We start from the raw sequence: 22,742 nt of genomic DNA on the forward strand, positions 1-22,742 counted from the left end.
ATAAGCGAGACAGAACGCTTCTGTGCGGGGGTAAAATGCACCACAACAACGGGGCATAATGCATTAGAACAATAGGGCAGAATGCATCGCAACAACGAGACAGAATGCTCCGTGAACAAGCAAATAACTTTGTTTACTGTCGAGATTTCACAAAAGTGTGCCATTAAATCGCCTTAGGGGCATAATGCATTAGAACAATAGGGCAGAATGCATCGCAACAACGAGACAGAATGCTCCGTGAACAAGCAAATAACTTTGTTTACTGTCGAGATTTCACAAAAGTGTGCCATTAAATCGCCTTAGGTTATGCAATTATTACATTTTTTTCAGAACGAATTTTCTGTTTTCAATTAAAATTACGACCCCGATGGAATAAAGTCATAAATATAACTAAAAGAGAACTATTTTGTGGATTGTTAATAAAAAAAGCAGTGGATTGCAATAAAATAGCGAACAACGGTAAAAATAGTACTGGAATACACTGATTGAATAGTAAAGCAGTATTTATATGAGCTGAAAATCCTTGGTCTTCAAAGTTAAATAACTTTATAGGAGAACCTCCAACCAATATGCAATCTTCAACAAAGCTGTTCGTTATAAAATAATCTACGCGACCATAATTTTTGAGGCATGCAGAGTTATTGTGGAATTATTTATTGGATTTTAAGTTATTTCAGAGTTTCCATTTATACAGCTATAGAAACTTGAAACCTCTTGTGGGTCAACTAGAGCAATCGGAAAAAGCTCATCTTTAGCATATGATCTGTGCATACAATTACCATTTGAATTAGCAGTGTTCCGTTGCGTTGTGACGATGATTTTGGCGGATTGCACACTGACTTCATCATGTTTGACTGTTGATTATCTAATAAGAGTTGCTTAGGAAATGGTAAGTAGGAATTCGTACTAATCCGACCTATATTAAAACCTCAACAAGAGGGGTGGGCGTAGCGTAGTTGGTAAATCGATCGCCTTGTACGCAGCGCAGCTGGGTTCGAGTCCCGACCCCGCACATAGGGTTAGAAATTTTTCATAAGAGATTTTTCTAACCCGAAGAGGCGAATGACCTTAAGGTTAAAACCTAATCGAAATATAAAAAAAACCTCAACAACATGATAGCCATCATTGCCGGCCGCCCCCGTCTCCATCGTTCATGGGAAAGGATAAATGATAAGGTAGACGGGAAGTATTGATGGTCCACCTACTTAACGGAAGGACGACGATTTATCAGACTCTTCCATAGGTGTCGCGGAGTTGGTGGTTTGGAAGGGTATAAGGTCTAGGATTCGCTCCAAGCAAGCGATGCGACCTGTAAAGCATATTTTATTAGGTAGTTGCTTAGTTAGTCTTCGAGTACACGATCACTCGAAAATGATCTTGTTTAGTCTTTGGTTTTTTTTAAACTCTGGGCAGCCGGCCACCGAGAGTATCCTATGTTCCCTAAAAAGCAATTTGAACTCCACACGGCCGACCGTAGGAATATTGCCTAGAAAAGCTAATCTTATCTGCGTAATGGGCAGGATCACTATTTATTGCAACAGTATTTAGCCAGAATTCGCTACTTCTTCTCTACGATATATTGCGAATCTTTTTCTAAAATCCACATCGTGACATTTTAGCCATGCGCTACCAAGCCGTGCGCCGAATTACGCGCAAGTTCACTTTGTATTAGTGCAAGCGAAAAAACGGTTTGACGTTTATTTTTGTTTCGTTCGCACTCATGTGTGTCACATATAGCAATAAATCAACGAAACGCTAGTTTATCTCAGGATAGACAATATTTATTGGATTGAAAACTAGCGAGTGATAACACATTATACAGGCAAAGAGTTATGATAGCGCGAGATATTATAAATCAAGGAAAGTATTTATTATTCCATATCGTATTGTTTGTGGAATACAAGTATACGAGCGATAATAACGAACACTGAAGGGAAATTTGGATTGTTAACCTGATGCACGGGTTTATTAGCAATAACGGAGCTTGAAATTAGGTTCATAAAACAGACGCAGCGAATTTTTAATACGTATTGACCCGTGATCAACGATACTAGTCAGATTAAAGTCTTACTGGGGCTAGTTTCCGATCAACTATTCATTTTTACGGCAATGTTTTCTCGACTAGATCTGTTCGGACCTTCTCATTCTGCTACTATCGGCAGAAGGCTGATAGCACCCAGTCGTCGCCGGTCCTAGGACCAAATGTCATCAATAGACTTAGACTCGCGAGGAGGCATGTGATAGGAAACTTGTGAGAATTTTGTTATTCCACCGTTTGACGACCTACCATTTGAATTAAAGTCAAAATTGTTGCCGGTCTAATCTGCAGTGTCCTGACACTGATCGATTATGTTGCTCGCCGCACAGCTGCACTTTAGCACAGTCCGGTCACACAGTTGCACTATGTAGCATCGCGTCAGCGGCTCGAGTGCCCTGCCATTTGTCACAATGCACTCTACCGCACCGAGTGTCGCAGTCGTCGTTGCACGACTTCTCGCATGCGAACTTACCGTCCTTATTGTTCGAACAATGCGACAGAGCGAACGACTTGGTTGAGGGAAGTGGTGTGGTTGTGGCCCGCGTTTCTTCGTGATTGCTGCCTAGCTCGGTATTTCTGGTCAGCCCCGACCGTCGTACGATCGCCGTCGCACTGGTAAAGATGAACGAGCTGCAAATTAAAGCCCTCTGGTGTAGAGGTTTGCGCAACGCCGCGCCGACGATTGCATGTAAAAATAGTAAGCACATCGGCGTGACGCCGGCGCGCCGCCGATTTTTACCTGAAATCACCACACCTCTACTCTAGTGAAGGGCTTTTTCGCTTTATATGATGCTTCACTCGAACTTCGCAGGCGCATGCAATTTATTTGGCGATTCTGCTCCAGAACCTTGTATCTTTCGACCTGCTTTGACGTTAATAGGTCGAACGAATAGTAATACTCGACTCACACGATACCTTGACTCCGTATTACGATGCTAGTGTGTCCGGCACAAGTTCTAAAAACTGCAATTAGTGCGTCTGCAGAAGCCTATTGTTCCCATCTCGCGATGGTCGAATTGCACGTGGTTGATCGTTGGAAGGCCGTTACCTTTAGTGGTCGGTTTAAATACGGATGAATTTGCGGTCCAATTTCTGGTTGCTCACAATAAGTTCCACTCAACACCACTTGTCTTTTAAAACTACCTCGATTGTTCCTGACGGCTCGATCGTCTAAGATCATTCTTGCGGTACAAGAGCGAGATCGATATAATTATCACAATTTTGCGTGAAAGGAAGATCGTGCATGCTGTTTTAGAACTGGTTGCGTTCTTCTTTTATGTTTCGTTTGAAGCGAAACTGAGTCAGTTCCTAACCCCAACTGCTGTCAAAATGTATGAACTGACAGCAGTTGGGGTTAGAACCTGACTCAGTTTCAGGTTCAAGCGAAATCGCCATTAATAATTATTATGCACTATAAAAAATGTTTCGGTATTTCGTCGGCAAAATCTAGAAGTGTAACAACTGACAAAGCTCTACCGTGCCGCCCGTCGAACGACTATGTCAGAAACCGGACATATCCGACGAATCGAACCCCTCGTCGAAGTTCTAGTCCGTGAACATACTCGAGAAACGCGCAGAGGACCAGTAACGAACGATGGTAGTAGTAGAAACCCGTGTGGAATTGCAGAGATGAAAGGAATAAAAGTGTCAACAAAGAACAGCAATATAAAGAGTTGGCTTGATAATACATATCAGATATTTTCTTGGCCACGATTAATTACGAGTATAGGCCGACCTTGAGGTATTGAGAAGGGATGTAACGGGTGAATGACCTATAAGGTTAAAACCCGTTTCAATAAAATCAATCAATCAATCAAGGGATGTCTCATATTTGCTGGGGAGTAGCGATACAAAAGTTACACTACCCTCAAAAGAATTGTATACGCATATTTCTACGAAACTGACCGCTCGGAGAACATTGTTAGAAAATAGAAATAGATGCTTACCTATAAAAAATGTTTTTACCCATGGCGCCATTCGATGTGTTTGAGGAGAACGAAAATGAACGTTTAATACGACCACCGTAACACATATGCTGCAAATGAGGAAACATTGTTTTAAAAAGATGCCTTACTTAAAATATTTGAATAAATACAGCATTATTCAATTTCTTTTACTCAGCGAGAAGAACCTAGTAGAAAAATTATACTGAAAAACAAAATTGATTCAAATTTTTCATAAGAGATTTTTCTAACCCGAAGAGGCGAATGACCTTAAGATTAAAACTTCTATAATCGAAATAAAAAAAATTATGATCTTTAAACATGTTTTATTTATTCCCATGTCTACGATTTAATAAAATTATACCACCAGCAATATCATAGATAATACATGCTTTCTTAACTGATTTAAAGAATATACTGCCAGGTTGTCGTTTTGTTGTCAAATAAAAAATACCCAAAAAATAAATTCACTTCACACTATTCATAATTCGTAATCGATCGGAAAGTTGATACTATGGTATGCACTTTTTAAATAGTTTGAATGTAAATTTGAGCACAGAGAGGATTTTCACACTTTTGCGCATTCGACCATTACACTGGTAGATTACATACCACAATACATTACTAGAGCTGACCGGATGTAGCATAGTTGATAAATTGATTGTCTTGTATGCATCTCACCTGGGTTCTGTTCCCAAGCCCGGCACACAGGGTTTCAGATTTTTTTTAATCCGAAATAGAGACGAATGATCCTAAAATTGAGCTTTTATAATCGCAACAAAGTATACTAGAGGGGACAAAGTAACCACGAGCAGTGCTGAGAAATTTCAGGATGACCTTTGAATTATAACAGAAAATATTGTATGACAGCAGGATTGCACAAATAACTGTCAATTTAAATCTATTTTTTGACAAAGTGTTTCACTTGGCCACCTTTTACAGAAAGCCATTTTTTATTAGAGTGGTAAATGAAAAACTATCAGTAAGAGGCGAATGACCCTAAGTTTAAAACCTCTATAATCAAAATAAAACAAAAAAACTATCAGTGTTTTGCACACAGCGGAGATGCCAGATGATTTTTTAAAGTATTTTATATTGATGTGCTATTGGATTTTACTAAATGTATTTATTATATTAAATTTGAAATTCATTCTTTACTGTAACTCTAAAACTGTTCTACAATAAATTTTTTGGACTCCATGTTCAGATTCAAGATAAAATGTTACATTGGAACTGGCCACTAGCGTATTGAGTTCAGAAATGCTATAAACCTATGATATAAAAACTAAAATCTTAAAATCTTTCGAACACTAGGATGCAAAATTATATGATCATATGACACGTTTACATAAATGCACGTTTGATGGACACACGCGTTTATTTTTTAGGCCCATCTCACATTACAGTTCTTGTCGATATCTGAACAAGTTAAGACACAGCAATTATTTTTTGAGATCTCAGTAAAACTGACGTTTGTTAGCTAAAGAAAATATTAAGCTCAAACCAATAAAAAAATGAAACTTTGCTGAGATATGTTGACAGGTTTAGGCTGATATTGTTCGATGAATATAAATACAGTGATAACCCGATTTTATTTTGGCTACCCCCGATTTTATCAACTTTTTGACCCGATTTTAATAGCATCATATGAAAATTGATGCTGTGAAGCCCGTTTTTATCAGCTTTTCGACCCGATTTTGTCAACCAGCCAGGGTTAATAGCTTTGGGTTATAAAAGAAAATAAATAAATATGTTTGCCCAAGTTTTCTCAACCAAAAATACACCAAATGGGATGATAAATACAGGTGTAGTTAGAAGTTTGCTGGGCTCTAGCAGACGAACCTACTTGATTTCCAGTAAATCCTTTCTTGAGCATATTTTTCTTATCTTAGAGATCCGAAATATGCAAAAAAAAAATTAAATTTTACACTTAAGCTAAATTTAGAATAAATAATCAGAAAGGGTTATGAGGCCATAGCTATATTTTAGAGCTTCGGTTTATTAAAAAGTTAGAAAGATATATGTCCCGATTTTATTTCTGTAGTTAACGTTTCAGCCTACTCACTCTACAGCTATCCTCAGAAATTTGAGCCCCCAAACTCAGTTTTATTTATGGGCGAATGACCATTTGGCTAAAGCCCCGAATAAACAAAATTACAAATTACTCAGTTTTATTTGGACAGTCCCGCGAGCGTCAAGCGAACTGGCTTAAATGTCTGAGAATGGTTGAAGAATGAATAGGCTGAAATGTTAACTACAGCAATAGTTTTATTATTAATATGTGCCGAACAACATCAACCTAATCCTGTGAACAGAATCAAAAGGTGACCAAAACTGAAAACATTTTCTGAGATATTAGCTAAATTATCAGTAGGTTATTAGTCTGTGACATATTTTCAGATCATGGACGTTGTTTAACTTTCGAAAGGATAAGTTGATTCAGAATTTGTCCATATAGACTATTTACTTTCATGATAGAAGCAGTGATAATCTAATTTGACCCCCGAGTCAATTTGCCATATATCACTATCAATTGAAGGGATGCAAAAATTGATTTATTGACTATTTAATGAAAATTACCTATAACCCATTTAATACGGGACAAATATGCGATTAGCGGCAGTGATAAAGTTGTTTATTTGAGTCAGTTCAATTACAGAATGCTGAATTCACAACACATCGTAGCAACGACATCTGAGTAACATTTTCTGTAGTTATTGGCTCGTTAAGAATATCGGATATAACCTAAAGAAAGTTCAGTTTTGAGGATCTGTGTCAAGGTCATTAAACACGAGAGAAAATTTTCCATCTACAGTATCCTTAAATCTTTTTTATAAACATACTCGCTTTTCACGATAAATAATTTCGCTGATTAATTTTGTCAATACTTATTAATCTCTAGTCAATTGAATATCGTCACCAAGGATTTAAATCAAAACAATATTAAAATAAAATTCTCTAAAGTCGATTGTATAATCATCATGTGTTCCTTTTTAAGTTATCTTTATGGTAAATGATTTTAAACTCTCTTGATGTAACAAAATTAAATTCTCTAAAGTCGATTGTATAATCACCCTGTGCTCCTTTGTAAGTTATCTTTATAGTAAATGATTTTAAACTCTCTTGGTGTAACAAGAGAAAATCGAGATTTCGAAATTCTAAAAGAAGAAATAATAGCATTATAAATAAATGTAGTCAATAGGGGAAAAGGATTTTATATCAAGAGTAAATTTATAAACTTTTGTAATCGTTTGTCAATGTTTTGTTTTATTAAATATTATGTTGCGAACATTTGCAATAAAAATATTGTTTCGTATCGTTAAAAGAAAAACTGACAGGTTTTTGTTTCATTTCATATCATATAGATAATTTTCACGATAAATAATTTCGCTGATTAATTTTGTCAATAGTTATTAATCTCTAGTCAATTGAATATCGTCACCAAGGATTTAAATCAAAACAATATTAAAATAAAATTCTCTAAAGTCGATTGTATAATCATCATGTGTTCCTTTTTAAGTTATCTTTATGGTAAATGATTTTAAACTCTCTTGATGTAACAAAATTAAATTCTCTAAAGTCGATTGTATAATCACCCTGTGCTCCTTTGTAAGTTATCTTTATAGTAAATGATTTTAAACTCTCTTGGTGTAACAAGAGAAAATCGAGATTTCGAAATTCTAAAAGAAGAAATAATAGCATTATAAATAAATGTAGTCAATAGGGGAAAAGGATTTTATATCAAGAGTAAATTTATAAACTTTTGTAATCGTTTGTCAATGTTTTGTTTTATTAAATATTATGTTGCGAACATTTGCAATAAAAATATTGTTTCGTATCGTTAAAAGAAAAACTGACAGGTTTTTGTTTCATTTCATATCATATAGATAATCATCCCATTTCATTAGTGATAGCACTAGTAGAATGAGTCGAAGAATGTGAATTTAAATGTTATATACCTAAGTCAGTAATACGGGGTGCAGGCTAATAAAGCTATCCATCCAGAAATCAAAAAAAAAAAAATACGGATCGAACCAATTGACAAATAACTCAATGCATCATCGCTAATAAATGTGGTAGACAAGTATTTTTGACGAGTTTATAAATAATCTAGGGAACCATATGTTCATAAACTTACCTGATTGAAACTAGAATCATGGCGAAAATCAAATATTTCCCCAATAAAGGTACTACTAAAGATGTTGGAGGGATGATTTCAACTACCAAAAGGAAGAACACGTGGAGACTAATCAATATTGAAATTGATAAAGTGACCTACAATGCAATAAATATCAGATTGATGAAATGTTACAATATGTACTTAGATTTAAAAATACCTTCTCTCCGCTATCAGATGGTAAGTAAAATGTCAAAACTGTCAGAAATGATATACCCATGCATGGTATAATTATGTTTACCGTATAGAAAAGTGTTTTCCGTCGCATTGTTATGTTGAAGGTAATATCTAGATAAGGCTCATCGCAGCAAGTATAAAATTTTTCATTTCTGAAAAAGTATACGCATTAAATATCGAAGGAGAAATATACCCTATAATATAATATCATTTAATCTGTTGCAAAAGCATGTGAGTTGAATCTTATGAAAGATAACACCAAGGTGATCATTGAGTAGGTGCGAAATAAAATAAATAATAAATCGGCCTTTTGTGAAAAACTAAAGTGCTTTCTGTTCATCGATAAAAGCTTGACTGTAGTTAAATTTCGGATGTACTTTTTTTTCATTTTATTCAATCTAGTCGAATATACCATGAAAATATTATGATCATTCTTTTTTGAAAACATTATTCCCTCGTCGTTTTTTTATTATTGGGTGGCAGTCTCTAACTCATACTCACCGTACTGCTGGTACTTCAAGAATATCCCATTCAACAGACATATAAAACTCCGACAAATCAACGCCGACATCTACAATGTTGCTTCCAGATTGCTCATCCATATGCCTTAAATCAACCTGTTTAGATAAAGAAGGATGTTTGTATTCAACAGTACCGGAGCGCAAATAATAAAGAAAATTTGTTATATGAAAGCATGCATTCTTCGCGAAATAAAACAAACAGCATGTCAATGTCATAATGTGAAAAACCAATTGTCAGAGAAATGTGCAAAAATTCGAACGTGTTAAACAGCGAGTCTATAATATTGATAAAAGTATGAGAAACCATGACTTATATAAAAAACTTATGATTGTTGAATATTTGGGAGAACTTAAAAACACTGAAATTGTTAGTACTTATTTAATGTTGTGCCAAATACAGAATTATATTATCAAAGTGGGAGGTAGTTATTAAAATGTAAATAACAATTGAACCATTACTATAATGTGAGGCACCAAAACCTAAAATGGATAATGTCCTTTGAATGAAGCAATATTTTTCATAGGAACTTTCGCTGTGTTTATCACATAATTTACTTTAATCTCAGCTAAACAGACATAGCACTTCGAATTATCTAATTTATCAGTATCTAAATCGATAGTTACGTGAGCGACGTTGAACTACACTCCTGTGTAAGTAAATGGCCTCACTTTAGTATGTAATCATAACTTGAGTTCAAGCCAATAGTTTTGTTGTATATTCATACATACGTTAATCGTTCACTAAGATGCGATGTTCCCGTTCCGCATACAAGCGAAATTCATTGCTTGTGGGCGATGGAGGATAACAAAATGTTATGTCTGCTCAAATATGCTAAAGTCATACTGATTCAAACATCAGTATTCTGGGAGTTTTTTATTCAACTATTATATACCCTAATTTAAAATTTATAAATACATTTTTTTAATGGTAATAGATATACCCATCTTCAAAATATCCGTAAAGCAGTATTTTAAAAGATCGATGCACTTTCAACGGAACCCTGTTATGTTGAAAAATGTACACTTCAATATTTTGTGTACCATGCGCAATCATTCATCACTGTTAATAATGCCTTGCAATACTGCTTAAGTCATAACAGAGAATAAACGTCCATCGCGATCGTTAAAGACGTGCAAAAATTATCAAAAGTAATGCAATCTATTCAAAAGTAATTGGAATACCAGCACCAGAAATGCTACTGAGTGTGACTGAACTGATAACTCATCATATAGAGATTTGAAAATAGCGGACATAATTCTACCTCTAGTTGAGACATACAAATGTAAAGGCGCTAGTGCTTAACGGGTTTTAACGGGTTCCAATCCACTCAATTCCAAAATCGCAAAAAGTAAATATGCAAATGCTTGATTTTCGAATTTCTCAATGTATGAAAATCTCCGTAAATATTATGCATGATAGTTTGAGTAAATCCCTGTAAGCACTTATTTGACAAAATATTAGTATATCTATCTATGATAAAAAGTATATTGTTATTGTTTTATTAAGGGCTAAATCCTTAAGATGAGGTCTTGATAAAATATTATCTTTGTACAAGTAATCGTTTAAATATACTATATATATATATATATATATATATATATATATATATATATATATATATATATATATATATATATATATATATATATATATATATATATATATATATATATATATATATATATATATATATATATATATATATATATATATATATATATATATATATATATATATATATATATATATATATATATATATATATATATATATATATATATATATATATATATATATATATATATATATATATATATATATATATATATATATATATATATATATATATATATATATATATATATATATATAGATAATTGTCATTATCCTTACCACCTAGAACCTTGGAACCTCAACTATGTGTATGAAGTAGTTATTGAAGCTAAAACAAACGTCAATCCCATGAAGCATTTCTTTTTATTCCATTATGAGATACAAGTCCTTTTTATCGGTGATAGTCAAAATAAGCTTATTTATAACGTAGATTTGAATTGGGTTCTTTATTGAACTTTAAATGTTGAGACAATTCCAATTTACTTCGATCTACCTTAAGTGATAAACGGTGGATTTTCCGACAAATATTTGCATGAGCCGCATAGAAAAATATTTGTTAATAACAATCAGAATTCCACAATCTCGTTCTGAAGAGTATTGTTTTTTATGTTCTTTTGTTATTTCTCTTCTGAAAAAAATATCTGAAGTTTTTAGTTGATTCGAATTTTGTGGTGAATAGAAACACAAATTTCAATTGCTCTGTTCTGTTGGTGGTAATTATACATTGGTCTCAATAAGATCTCACAATAGAATTTATTTCAATTATTTTGAATCAGAATAATACTATAGTATAAAAAGTTTTTTTAAAGCCGTCCACAGCGTTACTTCGGCCATTCAGAATTTTTGTTGTAGTAAAGAGCACGGGGACTCCACTAGTAATAATTTAAAAGTAGTATGTGTGAAAAGTTCCAATTCGTCTCTTCCAATGGACACAATCAATTCTGATTTTGGGCATCACCTTGAAATTACTCTTAATTTTATGCATAATTCTGTACCGATTCATACATAGATACAATAATAGTGACAATAAGCCTTTTATTGAAATACGTCGTAGAGTTTGATAGAGAATAGCAGGATGATAAAAAATAATATTCGTCTATAATCAAAGCCTATCTCAATAAAAATCCAAGTCATATTGCGTTCTTCACATCATATATAATTTAGTGTATAACTTGTTATTCATAAGATATTTGTATAGGTTTTGTAAAAGATTAATGCACTCTACTTAATACTTAATAACTTGAAAAGCCATGCATTTTTTTTCGAAAAGCAACATATTATCTTGGAAACAATTCATAAAAGAGTTAATGCCAAAATAATAATATATAATATATACAATCGAATACCATCTTCTTTTCTATTGCAATGGAACAACAAAAACATTCAAAAATTTATAAGCAGGGCAAAATAATTTATGAAGATTTAATAGCAAATTACGGGTATCTCCAAACATGGAACCATAGAGACTTAAATACGAGCAATCGCTTCTATGCATGCAGTGGAGCCATAGATTTTATGCATTTTCTATCACAAATAATGTTTGATGTAATTCTAGTAGTATTAAATCTATATTGCCTACTTGGTGAAAACCGAATGAAATCAAAATTGCTGAGTTTATATAACCACACTCATCATTTGGATCATTCGTATTCATTTTAAATGTTAAAGTTATTATCAATTATGGGACATGTCTGACTAAAACGAAACTCTTAAGATCTTAAGGCGTATATCTCATTGTGCTTCAGACAATTCTAAATAGACTGAACCGAAAAACTGAAAATTTGGAAATAGTAGCACTATTCCTGAATGAACCTTGCAATATTATTATTCCTCAGAATTGAAAACTTTTATTAGATTAGAAGCAAATGATAGTCGTCTCTCTTTCACACGTTGGTCAACGCTTGGGTTGTGAATCTCTGTGAGGTCAATAAATCATGTGTTGTGTTTGGCATTTTCCGGTGCAATTAGCATTAAAGATCAAGCGTAATCAAGCGCTTATAGTACAAATGCTTATTTGTACAACAACCTCTATCATTTCGTTGTAAACAGAACTCCGATTAAAAAATCCGTAGCACATTATACTGTTTGTTCAAGGGGATCACTCCATTTGCAACTTTCAAAAAATCGGTTTTTCTAATTTTTCCTTTAATCGATAGCTATACTATCCGAAAATATAATCCTGAAGTTCGAAAGTCGTATTGGGAATAATTTTGGCGTATCCGTCCAGGAATCGGCATGTGCTTAGCCTCGCCGGGTGGCTATGACGCACCCCTCGTGCGGTGACGGGAAAAGCTTTCCCGAAACTACTTTTTTAAGTCAGTAATCACAATTGCGAATGAAACGCTACACGTATGAACCTCAACATTCATTATTTTTCAGAATAAACCCACCGCTTGTGCTTAAAACATTGAAATCAATAAAAACCATTTGTGCAAACAATTTTTCAATCGATAATAACAACAAACAAAAAAGGGTCATTTTCTGCATGAAATTCTTAGTTCTTTTTTTTTTTATTTACGCCTATAAATTAGTCAAACTTTATATTTTTGCCTTTCTCATATAAAGAAAAGATATGCAATCACTCCAAAAATCGATTTTCCAACAGAGGCCCGGAGGGCCGAGTGTTATATCCCATTCGATTCAGTTCGTCGAGAACGAAAAATGTCTGTGTGTATGTATGTGTGTGACAAATAATGTCACTCAATTTTCTCAGAGATGGCTGAACCGATCTGCACAAACTCAGTTTCAAATGAACGGTATAGCTCCCATAAGACGCTATTGAATTTTTAGTTGACCAAACTTCCGGTTCCGGAGTTACAAGTTGAAGAGTGTGGTCACACAGCAAATTCCCATATAAACTGGTAACCCTATGATGTCCGTATGATGTAATACATATTTAAATACGTTCAACATTACTTGGATTTGCGGATCTAGATCACTAATGACCAATTAAAGTAGTTTGACCACATTGGTCACCTATGACGGTTCTTGATGCCCCCTGGGAACTCGTCAAGTTCCCAAGCTAATGTCACGCCTGTTTTCCAGCAAACTCTTAACCGATGTTTACAAACTTGATTTCAAATGAAATATATCATACACTGACTGCTATTGAATTTCATTTGGTTTGGTTATCGCGGTCTCATAGGAATTTCTCATATAAACCGGTACAATCGTAATACCTCATAGGTTTAAAATCTATTGAAATGAACATCAAATTACTTCGATTCGCAGGCCTAGATCATTGATGCCGAATCAAATATTATTGGAATGTACTGTCCACTATCAATAATTCCGGAAGTCCCAGGGTGAGCTCAATCACGCTGATTAAGCTATATAAATATTATATTTTTGTTTGCTTCAAGTGTGTCAGTATCGACATGTTGCTTATCAGGTTCGCGACAGTCGTGCACTTATATATGCTAATCAAGAGTAATAAGAATGTAATACACATTTCCACAATGTTATATTGAACATAACCAGCCATTAAATCATAGTTTGGATAAATGAGAAAGGAACAATTGCACCACTCGGTGGATTAAAACAGGTTTTTTTATGTTGTAACGACATTCAATTAGCAAGGGACTGGAAAGTGCGAAATATTTTAACTTTAAGAACCACAGTACTTAAGGAAGAGCAAGGAGATAGGGGAGAAAGTTTAGAATAGCGTTGTTAGGGTCATTTGAGCAAGCTTTAAGTTTTCCAACGGCTTAACCGTTTGTCTTCTACCGCAAGAGTTATTTATATCGCTTTTCATTTGCCGAGATATGTTTCAGATCGATCCGACGGTTATATGTTAGAAAATTTGCAGTCCGAAGGTTCGCGCAAATAAAATTTTTTGCACCACTAAGTGATCAATCTAGACAACTTGGAATTGTGTGGTAGTAATTTCTAGCGGTTGTAGATAGAAAAATGAAATACGAAATTCGTTTTATGGAAATAATATTTGGCTTATTTAAATGGATTATTACTATATTGAACAATAAATAGATGACAAAGGGTAATCCACAAACACCAAACCACAACTTTTAAAGTATTCAAAATAAATAATTGAAGTCTTCAGTAAAGTTTTTCGCAAAAGCAAGAGCTACAAATTTACTGAAGGCATCATTTCAATACAATCACTCCCAAGAAAATTTATGAAAATATCTCACTTTTAGGGGGATTAATCAGAAAAAAAACACAATACAAAAAGAAAGGGCATATTGCATCCATTAAATTTTGCGATGATACTATTAACCTAAAACTAGTAGTTTTGACGTTAGTAATAAATTAAATATTTTGGGTCATATTTCTGGCTATGGGAAATGATAAAAATTTTCGTCCATATTTAATGTTAAATATCTCTTTTTTATTTCGATTATAGAGGTTTTAACCTTAAGGTCATTCGCCTTTTCGCGTTAGAAAAATCTCTTATGAAAAAATTCTAACCCTATGTGCGGGGTCGGGACTCGAACCCAGGTGCGCTGCGTACAAGGCAATCGATTCACCAATACGCTACGCCTACCCCCAATATCTCTTTTGATATTAGTCCAATCTCAACATATAGCTCTTTCGAACTGTATTCGTATAAGCTGGCTAACGATATATAAAGTGTTTATCTATGACGCCAATTTTGGCGTTAATTAAAAAACTGGAAAAAACACCATTTTTGCATATTCAAACATTCATATCTTGGAAACTAAACATCAGAACTAGGGGCAGAACATTCTAGGAATGTATAACCAATTTGCATCAAATTATAAAAAATGCATTTAATTTCCATTTTTGTATCAACTTTGCACTCCCTCGCAGAAAAATTTGTTCAACAAACATTCTACACTAATTCACGTTGCTGGACTTTTTTTTTAATTTAGGGCAAGTTTTTTGATAGGGTTTTGACGTCTTACACGCAACGCAAAATACACTGCACGCAAACAAAATACATTGTGAATTTCCATTTTGATGGAAAGAAATGCATTTAATTTCGCTGATTTTTAAAAATACATCACAAGTGATATGCCCCTAGCATCAGAATCAAAAACCATTTAATAGCGTCTGGGTGGTAGACCTTTCATTTAAAATTGCTGAAAGAATACAACACTGTTATACAGGACGAATTGACGATGACGATCATTATTTTTACAATTTTTACCATAACAACAAGTTAGATGATTTTTTAACGAATATCGCATTTTAGCTTCAGAATGCTACGACAAATTCAAATATCGAGAAAAAAATAAAAGCTTCGATCAATACCTGGAATTGTGTAGAAGAACTGTGAAAACCTTGAAAACGATTGGTCCAATATATTTTGAGTTATGATATAAACCGCAAAACAAGTTTTCAACGAGACACCTCCACTGTAACTGTGCTGTGACATTAGAAGAAATATTGTTTAATTGTGCAATGATTATAGGGAAAGTGAATGAATAAACTTACTCTCTTTGTCACCAAAACATTTTTTGAAATGTGCCACTCCACCGGACTAATCTTACCCAGGTATCATTGGGAATATGTTTCGAAAACAGAACTTTCCCTTAACCCATTATAACCCAGGGGTTTCAAAAAGTGAGCCAAATGCAGTGATATCTTCAATTCCACCAAAAAATGTATCAAAGATTATGGGAAAAATAAAATCACCGCTTAAAATGGTTTTGAGAATGAAAATTTCTCGTGCAAAAAATTTCGTGCGCTTAAATAAAAACAACAAATTTTAAGTTGTTTGACATATTTCTTCGGATTTTCTAATAGACAACACTTCTTTTACATCTGTGGGAACGTTTTGTCACATAATGGAATTATTAGCAGGAATTCCAACAATAAAATTCAATTAAATGTATTGCTTACTTTTCAGCCGCCATTTGCCCCAGCTATACACGGTTCAAAAATGTAAACAAAATTATAAAAAATGGCAGTTGCCTTGTTTCACAATGAAATATGAGGTGCAATGATCCCATTGGTGCAATAATAAAACAGTTAGATGCCAAAATTCTGCAGTAAATACGCGTTAAACGATGGATAGTTCTGCGTATGAAATTTCATACGCTAGGATATAATGGGTTAATATGTGCATTCTTTTGTTGACTGATTTTTATTGTCACCATCGCAGGTCAATTCCCCAAGGAAATGTTGGATATCCCAGGTAACCAACAAGCATTAGTGTATGCAGTAAAATAGCACATAATATGCATTTCGGATGCTTATTGCAATATATTTGCATCCTCTATGCATATCTGTTAATCAGCATTCAAAAAACTGTTTAAAAACTTCTTGCTAGTACAGTGTGTACCTTAGCCGCGACCGATTGACTGTTTTAGAGCTCCTCGCTAGTCGATCCAAAATGTAATTTTTCGGTACAGATTACCAAACAAAAGTGTTTCTAAATACGAAGAACGACTCGGTAAACAGTTTTCGTAAATCGGAAGTGCAATCCAGATTTTTTCGGAGTTTTTCATCCCGACGTAAAGTGACTCAAAGCCACTCAGCATATGTGTCATAAGTGCTCCCCCCCCGCAATACCGGCCGTCGATTCCCGATTCGGGGAAGAAAAAAGTGTATTAACAACGTAAACAATAATAGTGGAGATCAAAAATTCACAAGTGTTTTTTTTTCCAGTGATAAACCTTTTTCCAAAAAAGTGAAAATTTTCGGCGTCACTTGGTGAAAAAAGTGGCGATTCCAAATTATCAGCGCGTTACCCGTAGCTATCGCCCGATAGGTGTCGCACCAATTTTTTAGTTCCGCGACCGATTGACTGTTTTAGAGCTCCTCGCTAGTCGATCCAAAATCGTAATTTTTCGGTACAGATTACCAAACAAAAGTGTTTCTAAATACGAAGAACGACTCGGTAAACAGTTTTCGTAAATCGGAAGTGGAGTCCAGTGATTTTTTCGGAGTTTTTCATCCCGACGTAAAGTGACTCAAAGCCACTCAGCATATGTGTCATAAGTGCTCCCCCCGCAATACCGGCCGTCGATTCCCGATTCGGGGAAGAAAAAAGTGTATTAACAACGTAAACAATAATAGTGGAGATCAAAAATTCACAAAAAAGTGTTTTTTTTTCCAGTGATAAATCTTTTTCCAATAAAGTGAAAATTTTCGGCGTCACTTGGTGAAAAAAGTGGCGATTCCAAATTATCAGCGCGTTACCCGTAGCTATCGCCCGATAGGTGTCGCACCAATTTTTTTAGTTCCGTATTCGGCAACCTGCAGGTCAGTTTTCTTTTTTCTCTTTCCGACATTTTCCAAACCTTTTTTGGGTCAGAACCACGTGCGTGGCCAGTGGCTCGCCATGAGGGGGAACTCTCGGACGGCAAATTCCCGAGCAAACCGTAATTCAATAAATCCATATCAATGGACAATCACCCACCCCCCCCCCCCCCTCCCAATGGGGGGATACCGCTCAGCCGGAAATTTCCGGGCTTTTCAAACAACGGAGAATAGACGAGCAAACATTGATTATGTGAGCTGTTAAGGATAAGCAGGGGAATGAACAAACCCTCCCTTATAATCCTTTTATTATCCATCTTTCGATTAAAAATGCCATCGGTCAGGAACCAAATTCCGTCGTAAAAGCCAGCAAAGAAGCTCGAAACATGCAGTACGTGCTGCGAACGTCCTCTCTGAAAGTGTACAACAAACTTATGGCAATGACTGAGCGGGTTAACGGAACCACCGTCGAAGTTATACACCACCCCACCCTCAACAAAACCCTGTTGTTTTGTCATTTACAACCTTGACACAAAAAATATCGACACCGATCTAATCCTTGAAGGTCTCAAAAATCAAGAGGTCGTTGAGGTCCGCAGGATCACAAAAAGTGAGCGGTAACACCCCTCTGTTGGTCCTTTACTTTGAAGGTTCCTACCTACCGTACTTTATTTACCTTGGCATGATGCGCGTGAACGTAAGACGCTACTACCCCAACTCGAGGCAGTGCTTCAGATGCGGCCGTTTCGGTCATGGAAGCAAAAACTTCAAACCAGCCGGGATAACCCATGCAAAGCCACTAGCCTCTGTATCAATTGTGACGGGGATCATTCAGCGCGAGACCCCAAATGCCCAGTCTTCCAATCGGAAAAAAGCTGGTCGAATCTAAAACCGACAATAACCTTACCTTCCCCGAGGCACGAACCCAAATGAAGCTGATTTCAGCCGCTGGAAGCGCTTCCTACACCAACAAAGTCAACGCTAGACTAAACCCCAACACTGATGATAAAGATAGTATTATCCACCTTCTCAAACTGGAGGTTGAAACCCTGAAAAATCCATCCAATCTCCCTCTGTAAGCAACGACAAGGACCAAACAATCCGAAAACTCAAGGAACAAATTCTCGAGGAACGCATTGAAACCAAAGACCTCAGAAACGAAATGGCCACCATGCGTGAAGCCATCCGGAATCTTCAGAGAAAAAAATCTAAATCACCGACGTCTCCGGCCCAAACAAAAAAAAACCCACAGCACCAGCTAACACCAGCCAGTACATCCCAACAACAGCTTAAGACTGGAACCGTACAATCATCCAAAACACTAGCAAAAGCTAGCTCCCAACCGCAACCAGGACCTGTACCAAACCGTCAAACAAACGAGACAAATAGAATTGGACGCAGCAGAGAAAAACAAACCCACGATCCCAAGAAACGAAGCAAATCTCGGAGTCCACTGCGGAAACCCAGCGGAACCCGAGCTGGAACCAGCCAACATTAACGAAACACTCTACCCTACAACGGAAATTCGGAATACCGAGGTATTTGCAGCAGTCAGCGAAGAGAGCCTGAGTGTCTCCGCCAACAACCACAACACACCTCTTTCACGAGATGCTCTTCACAACCCAGTTGCCCACCGTCACAGTAGACTTGCACTACAGCGGCACCCGGAAAACTGTACACTTGCAGTCCAGTGGAACCATAACAGCCTCCGAGCGAACCTTGGAGAGATACAAATTATCGTCACACGCACGGAACCCATCTGCCTGGCCCTACAGGAAACTCACCTCAAGGACAACAACAACCTCGTCTCTTGGTTTAGCCTCCGCTATACATGGGATACCGCAAGAGGATCCAACATTTACCAAATCATCGCACTCAGAACCAGAGCCGACATCCCGTCGGAAACCATCCAGCTCAACACAGAACTGATCGCAGTAGCGCACAGAATCCTCTTCCCGACGAAATGCACGATCGTCTCCATCTACATCCCACAAGAAGTCAACGACGTTGGGCATAAACTCCGGGATCTAGTCAGACAACTGCCAACCCCATTCTTAATAATGGGAGATCTCATCGCACACCATACCATGTGGGGCTCCTCGAAGTGCTGCCATAGGGGCAACGCCATTGCCAAGATGATGGAGGAAACCAACGTCATCACCTTAAACGACGGAAGCATTACTTTCCTCAGGGGTCGAGCTTCATCTGCCCTTGACGTGACGATGTGTTGCAGCTCGGTCGCAAGTTCCTGCGGTTGGGCAGTACTGCCAGACCCAGGGAACAGTGATCACTTCTCAATTACAATATCTTACGGCCGCTCACTCCCAACCACATACCGACGCAGGCTTTGGATCTTCGAACAAGCGGACTGGACCGCATATGAAGAAAGAATACTGGATGCATTGACCGCAATCGACAATACTCGCCAGAGGAGCTAGCAGAAATTATGTCGGAGGCCGCAACACCATGCATCCCACGATCAAACGGTACCCCACCAAAACGTGGTGTCCAGTGGTGGAACGCTGAAGTTGCCAACATCCTGAGATCAAGGCGGAAAGCTATTCGTGCCCTGAAGAAAACCACACCCAATAACCCACGATGGGAAGAACTCGCAGCAAATTTCCGCCACCTAAGAACCACCGCAAGAAAAGCAGTAGAAGAGGCGAAATCAGCGAGCTGGTCTCGCTTCCTGGACGGTATAAACGCAGATTTCTCTACTGCTGAATTGTGGCGAAGAATCAACGCTCTCAACGGAAAACGCAGACAAAGAGGCTTCACACTTTCCCTAAACGGCACCGCAATAGTAAACCCGGGTGAGATACCCAACGAAATTGGCAGATACTTCGAGTCACTGTCATCTAACGATTCACTTTTTACCAACTTCACAAAACGAAAAGAAACCCTCGAACTCTCGCCAATCACCTTCACCCCGGACTCGAGCCAAACACACAACCGGCCATTCTCCACCAATGAACTGGCGACAGCTTTAGGCCGCACCCACGGAAAATCCACCGGCCTCGACGAAATTGGGTACCCATTGATCAAACACCTACCACCAACGGGAAAAAAGCGCTCTTAGAAGCCTTCTCTGATCTCTACGAAGAAATCAACGGCGTATCCCAAGGATGCGAATTGGCTGCGACACTGTTCCTGGTCGGAATGAACACACTCTTCGACTCCCTACCCAAAGGAGTATACATCCTGGTCTATGCAGATGACATCATCCTCATAGTCGTCGGAAAAAGTCTCGCCATAATCCGAAAAAAACTCCAAGCAGCAGTTAGTGTGGTCGGACGATGGGCGAATTCCGTAGGCTTTAGCCTATCCGCCCAAAAAAGTGCTATCGCACACTGTTGCGGCTCTTACCACATCGCAACCGGCAGACCAGTGACACTAGACGACAACATCATCAAAAAAAAAAGGCCAAGCGCAAAAAAATAAGAGAGTGAATGGTCTGTTCATGCCGAGGCAGGTTGGCGCAGCGAATGGCAACCGCGTAAGGGGTAATCCCAGCCACCCCGAAGCAAGACAGAAGAGTAAGTGTATAGGCGTATAAGTGGACTGCCTCATGCCAAGACGGGAGGGTCGTAGCGTAGTATGTTGGAACTAAGCTATCGATGCCTCATGGCGTGGCAGAGGAGTGAAAGGGTGAGCATCCAAGTCAGTCTCACACTGCATGTTAAGGGTGAGCATAAAAGTCAGCCTCACAGGTTGGTAGAGGCTAGCACAAAAGTCAGCCTAGCAAAGAATGAAGAAAGGTGAGCACACAAGTCAGCCTCGCATGGTATGTCAGAAGTGGGGCCTAAGAAAAATGTCCCACATGGGATGCCAGGGGGAGTGATAAAGGTACAATAGAGTGGCACGATTGAGAGTGAATCAGGTGATAGGGTGAGCACCCAAGTCAGCCTCACATGGTATGGGTAGAGCGAGCACAAAAGTAAGCCTAGCAAGGAATGAGTAAGGTGAGCACACAAGTCAGCCTCGCATGGAACGTAAAAAGTGAGCACAAAAGTCAGCCTCATGTGGGAGTGTTTGAGAGTGAATCAAAGTGCGATTGAGAGAGCACCCAAGTAAGCCTCATACAGGATGTATGAACGCGTGAGTGAGAGTGAACGAGTACATTTAGTACAGCCATCCCCCCAGAAGTAATACCGAGAGGTTCCTCCCAGGAAGGAATGATGGCGGAGCCCAATGGAGTTTAGTCGATATTAATGGCTGGTCACCATTCGAGTCCGACACGCCCCCAGTGCACCCCGTGCGGTTGATTGGACCCTACCAATAGCACGTGTACTGGGCTAGGACATAAAGGTCTTCTCCACTGTAAAAATAAAAAAAAAAAGACGACGACATCATCCCATTCCGAAAGGAACCGCGAATCCTGGGAATGGTGACCGACAGGAAAATGACCCTACTTCCGCACTTCCGCCAACTCAAAAAAGATTGTGAAAGTAGAGACTAGTACAAGCCATCAGCATCCGACACACCCGATGCAACCGCAGAACGACCCTTAACGTGAACCAAGCCTTCATCAAGAGCCGCATTTTCTATGGACTGGAACTGACCTGTCGGAACATCGACGGGCTCATCTCCACCCTTGCACCATTGTACAACGGGGCGGTAAGACTCGCCTCAGGTCTACTTCTCAGCACCTCAGCAGAAGCTGCGTCGAGGTTGGAATACTCCCCTTCCGGTGGGAGGCTGCCGTCGCGGCACTCAAAAGAGCACTACTCTACCTAGAGAAAACATCTGGCAACGACTGCTCCATCCTCAACACTGTTACTTCTCGGTCAGACGGACTTCGATAAAACCCCTAGTCCCTGGTCAAGCCACGGGAACCATCTGGGGTGGGCTCTCAACGGCCTCTTTTGCACAGGCGAGCTCGAGCGTGAGAGACGGAACTCTCAAGGTCGAGTATTGGGACCCCAATCAGAACGACAAGAACTCGATCAAATCAAACTTGACTTTATTACCTACAAATCATGTCTGTGTGCGTGGGTGGCCGGCTGGCGACGACTGTATCTACTGCAGATGAGGATTTCCCGACCGTAGGATGCGTGGTGTCTTAGGTGTTCGGCTTTTAGGG

The 22,742-nt window shown here is 37.7% G+C and overlaps 1 protein-coding gene across 9 annotated transcripts in view; it reads right to left on the bottom strand.

Annotated features, from left to right (window-relative positions):
- Positions 1 to 22,742, bottom strand: part of LOC131686076 (acetylcholine receptor subunit alpha-like) — a 56,055-nt gene that overhangs the window by 7,814 nt on the left and 25,499 nt on the right. For all 9 annotated transcript variants that reach the window (XM_058970211.1, XM_058970210.1, XM_058970208.1 and 6 more), the window contains exons 6-9: positions 8,837 to 8,952; positions 8,319 to 8,487; positions 8,120 to 8,256; positions 3,985 to 4,073 (exon numbers count right to left, since the gene is read on the bottom strand). In XM_058970211.1, coding sequence (XP_058826194.1) covers positions 3,985 to 4,073; positions 8,120 to 8,256; positions 8,319 to 8,487; positions 8,837 to 8,952 — 511 coding nt within the window. The remainder of the gene's footprint in view (positions 1 to 3,984; positions 4,074 to 8,119; positions 8,257 to 8,318; positions 8,488 to 8,836; positions 8,953 to 22,742) is intronic.

This window comes from Topomyia yanbarensis, chromosome 2 (assembly GCF_030247195.1).
Source record: "Topomyia yanbarensis strain Yona2022 chromosome 2, ASM3024719v1, whole genome shotgun sequence".
NCBI lineage: Eukaryota > Metazoa > Arthropoda > Insecta > Diptera > Culicidae > Topomyia > Topomyia yanbarensis.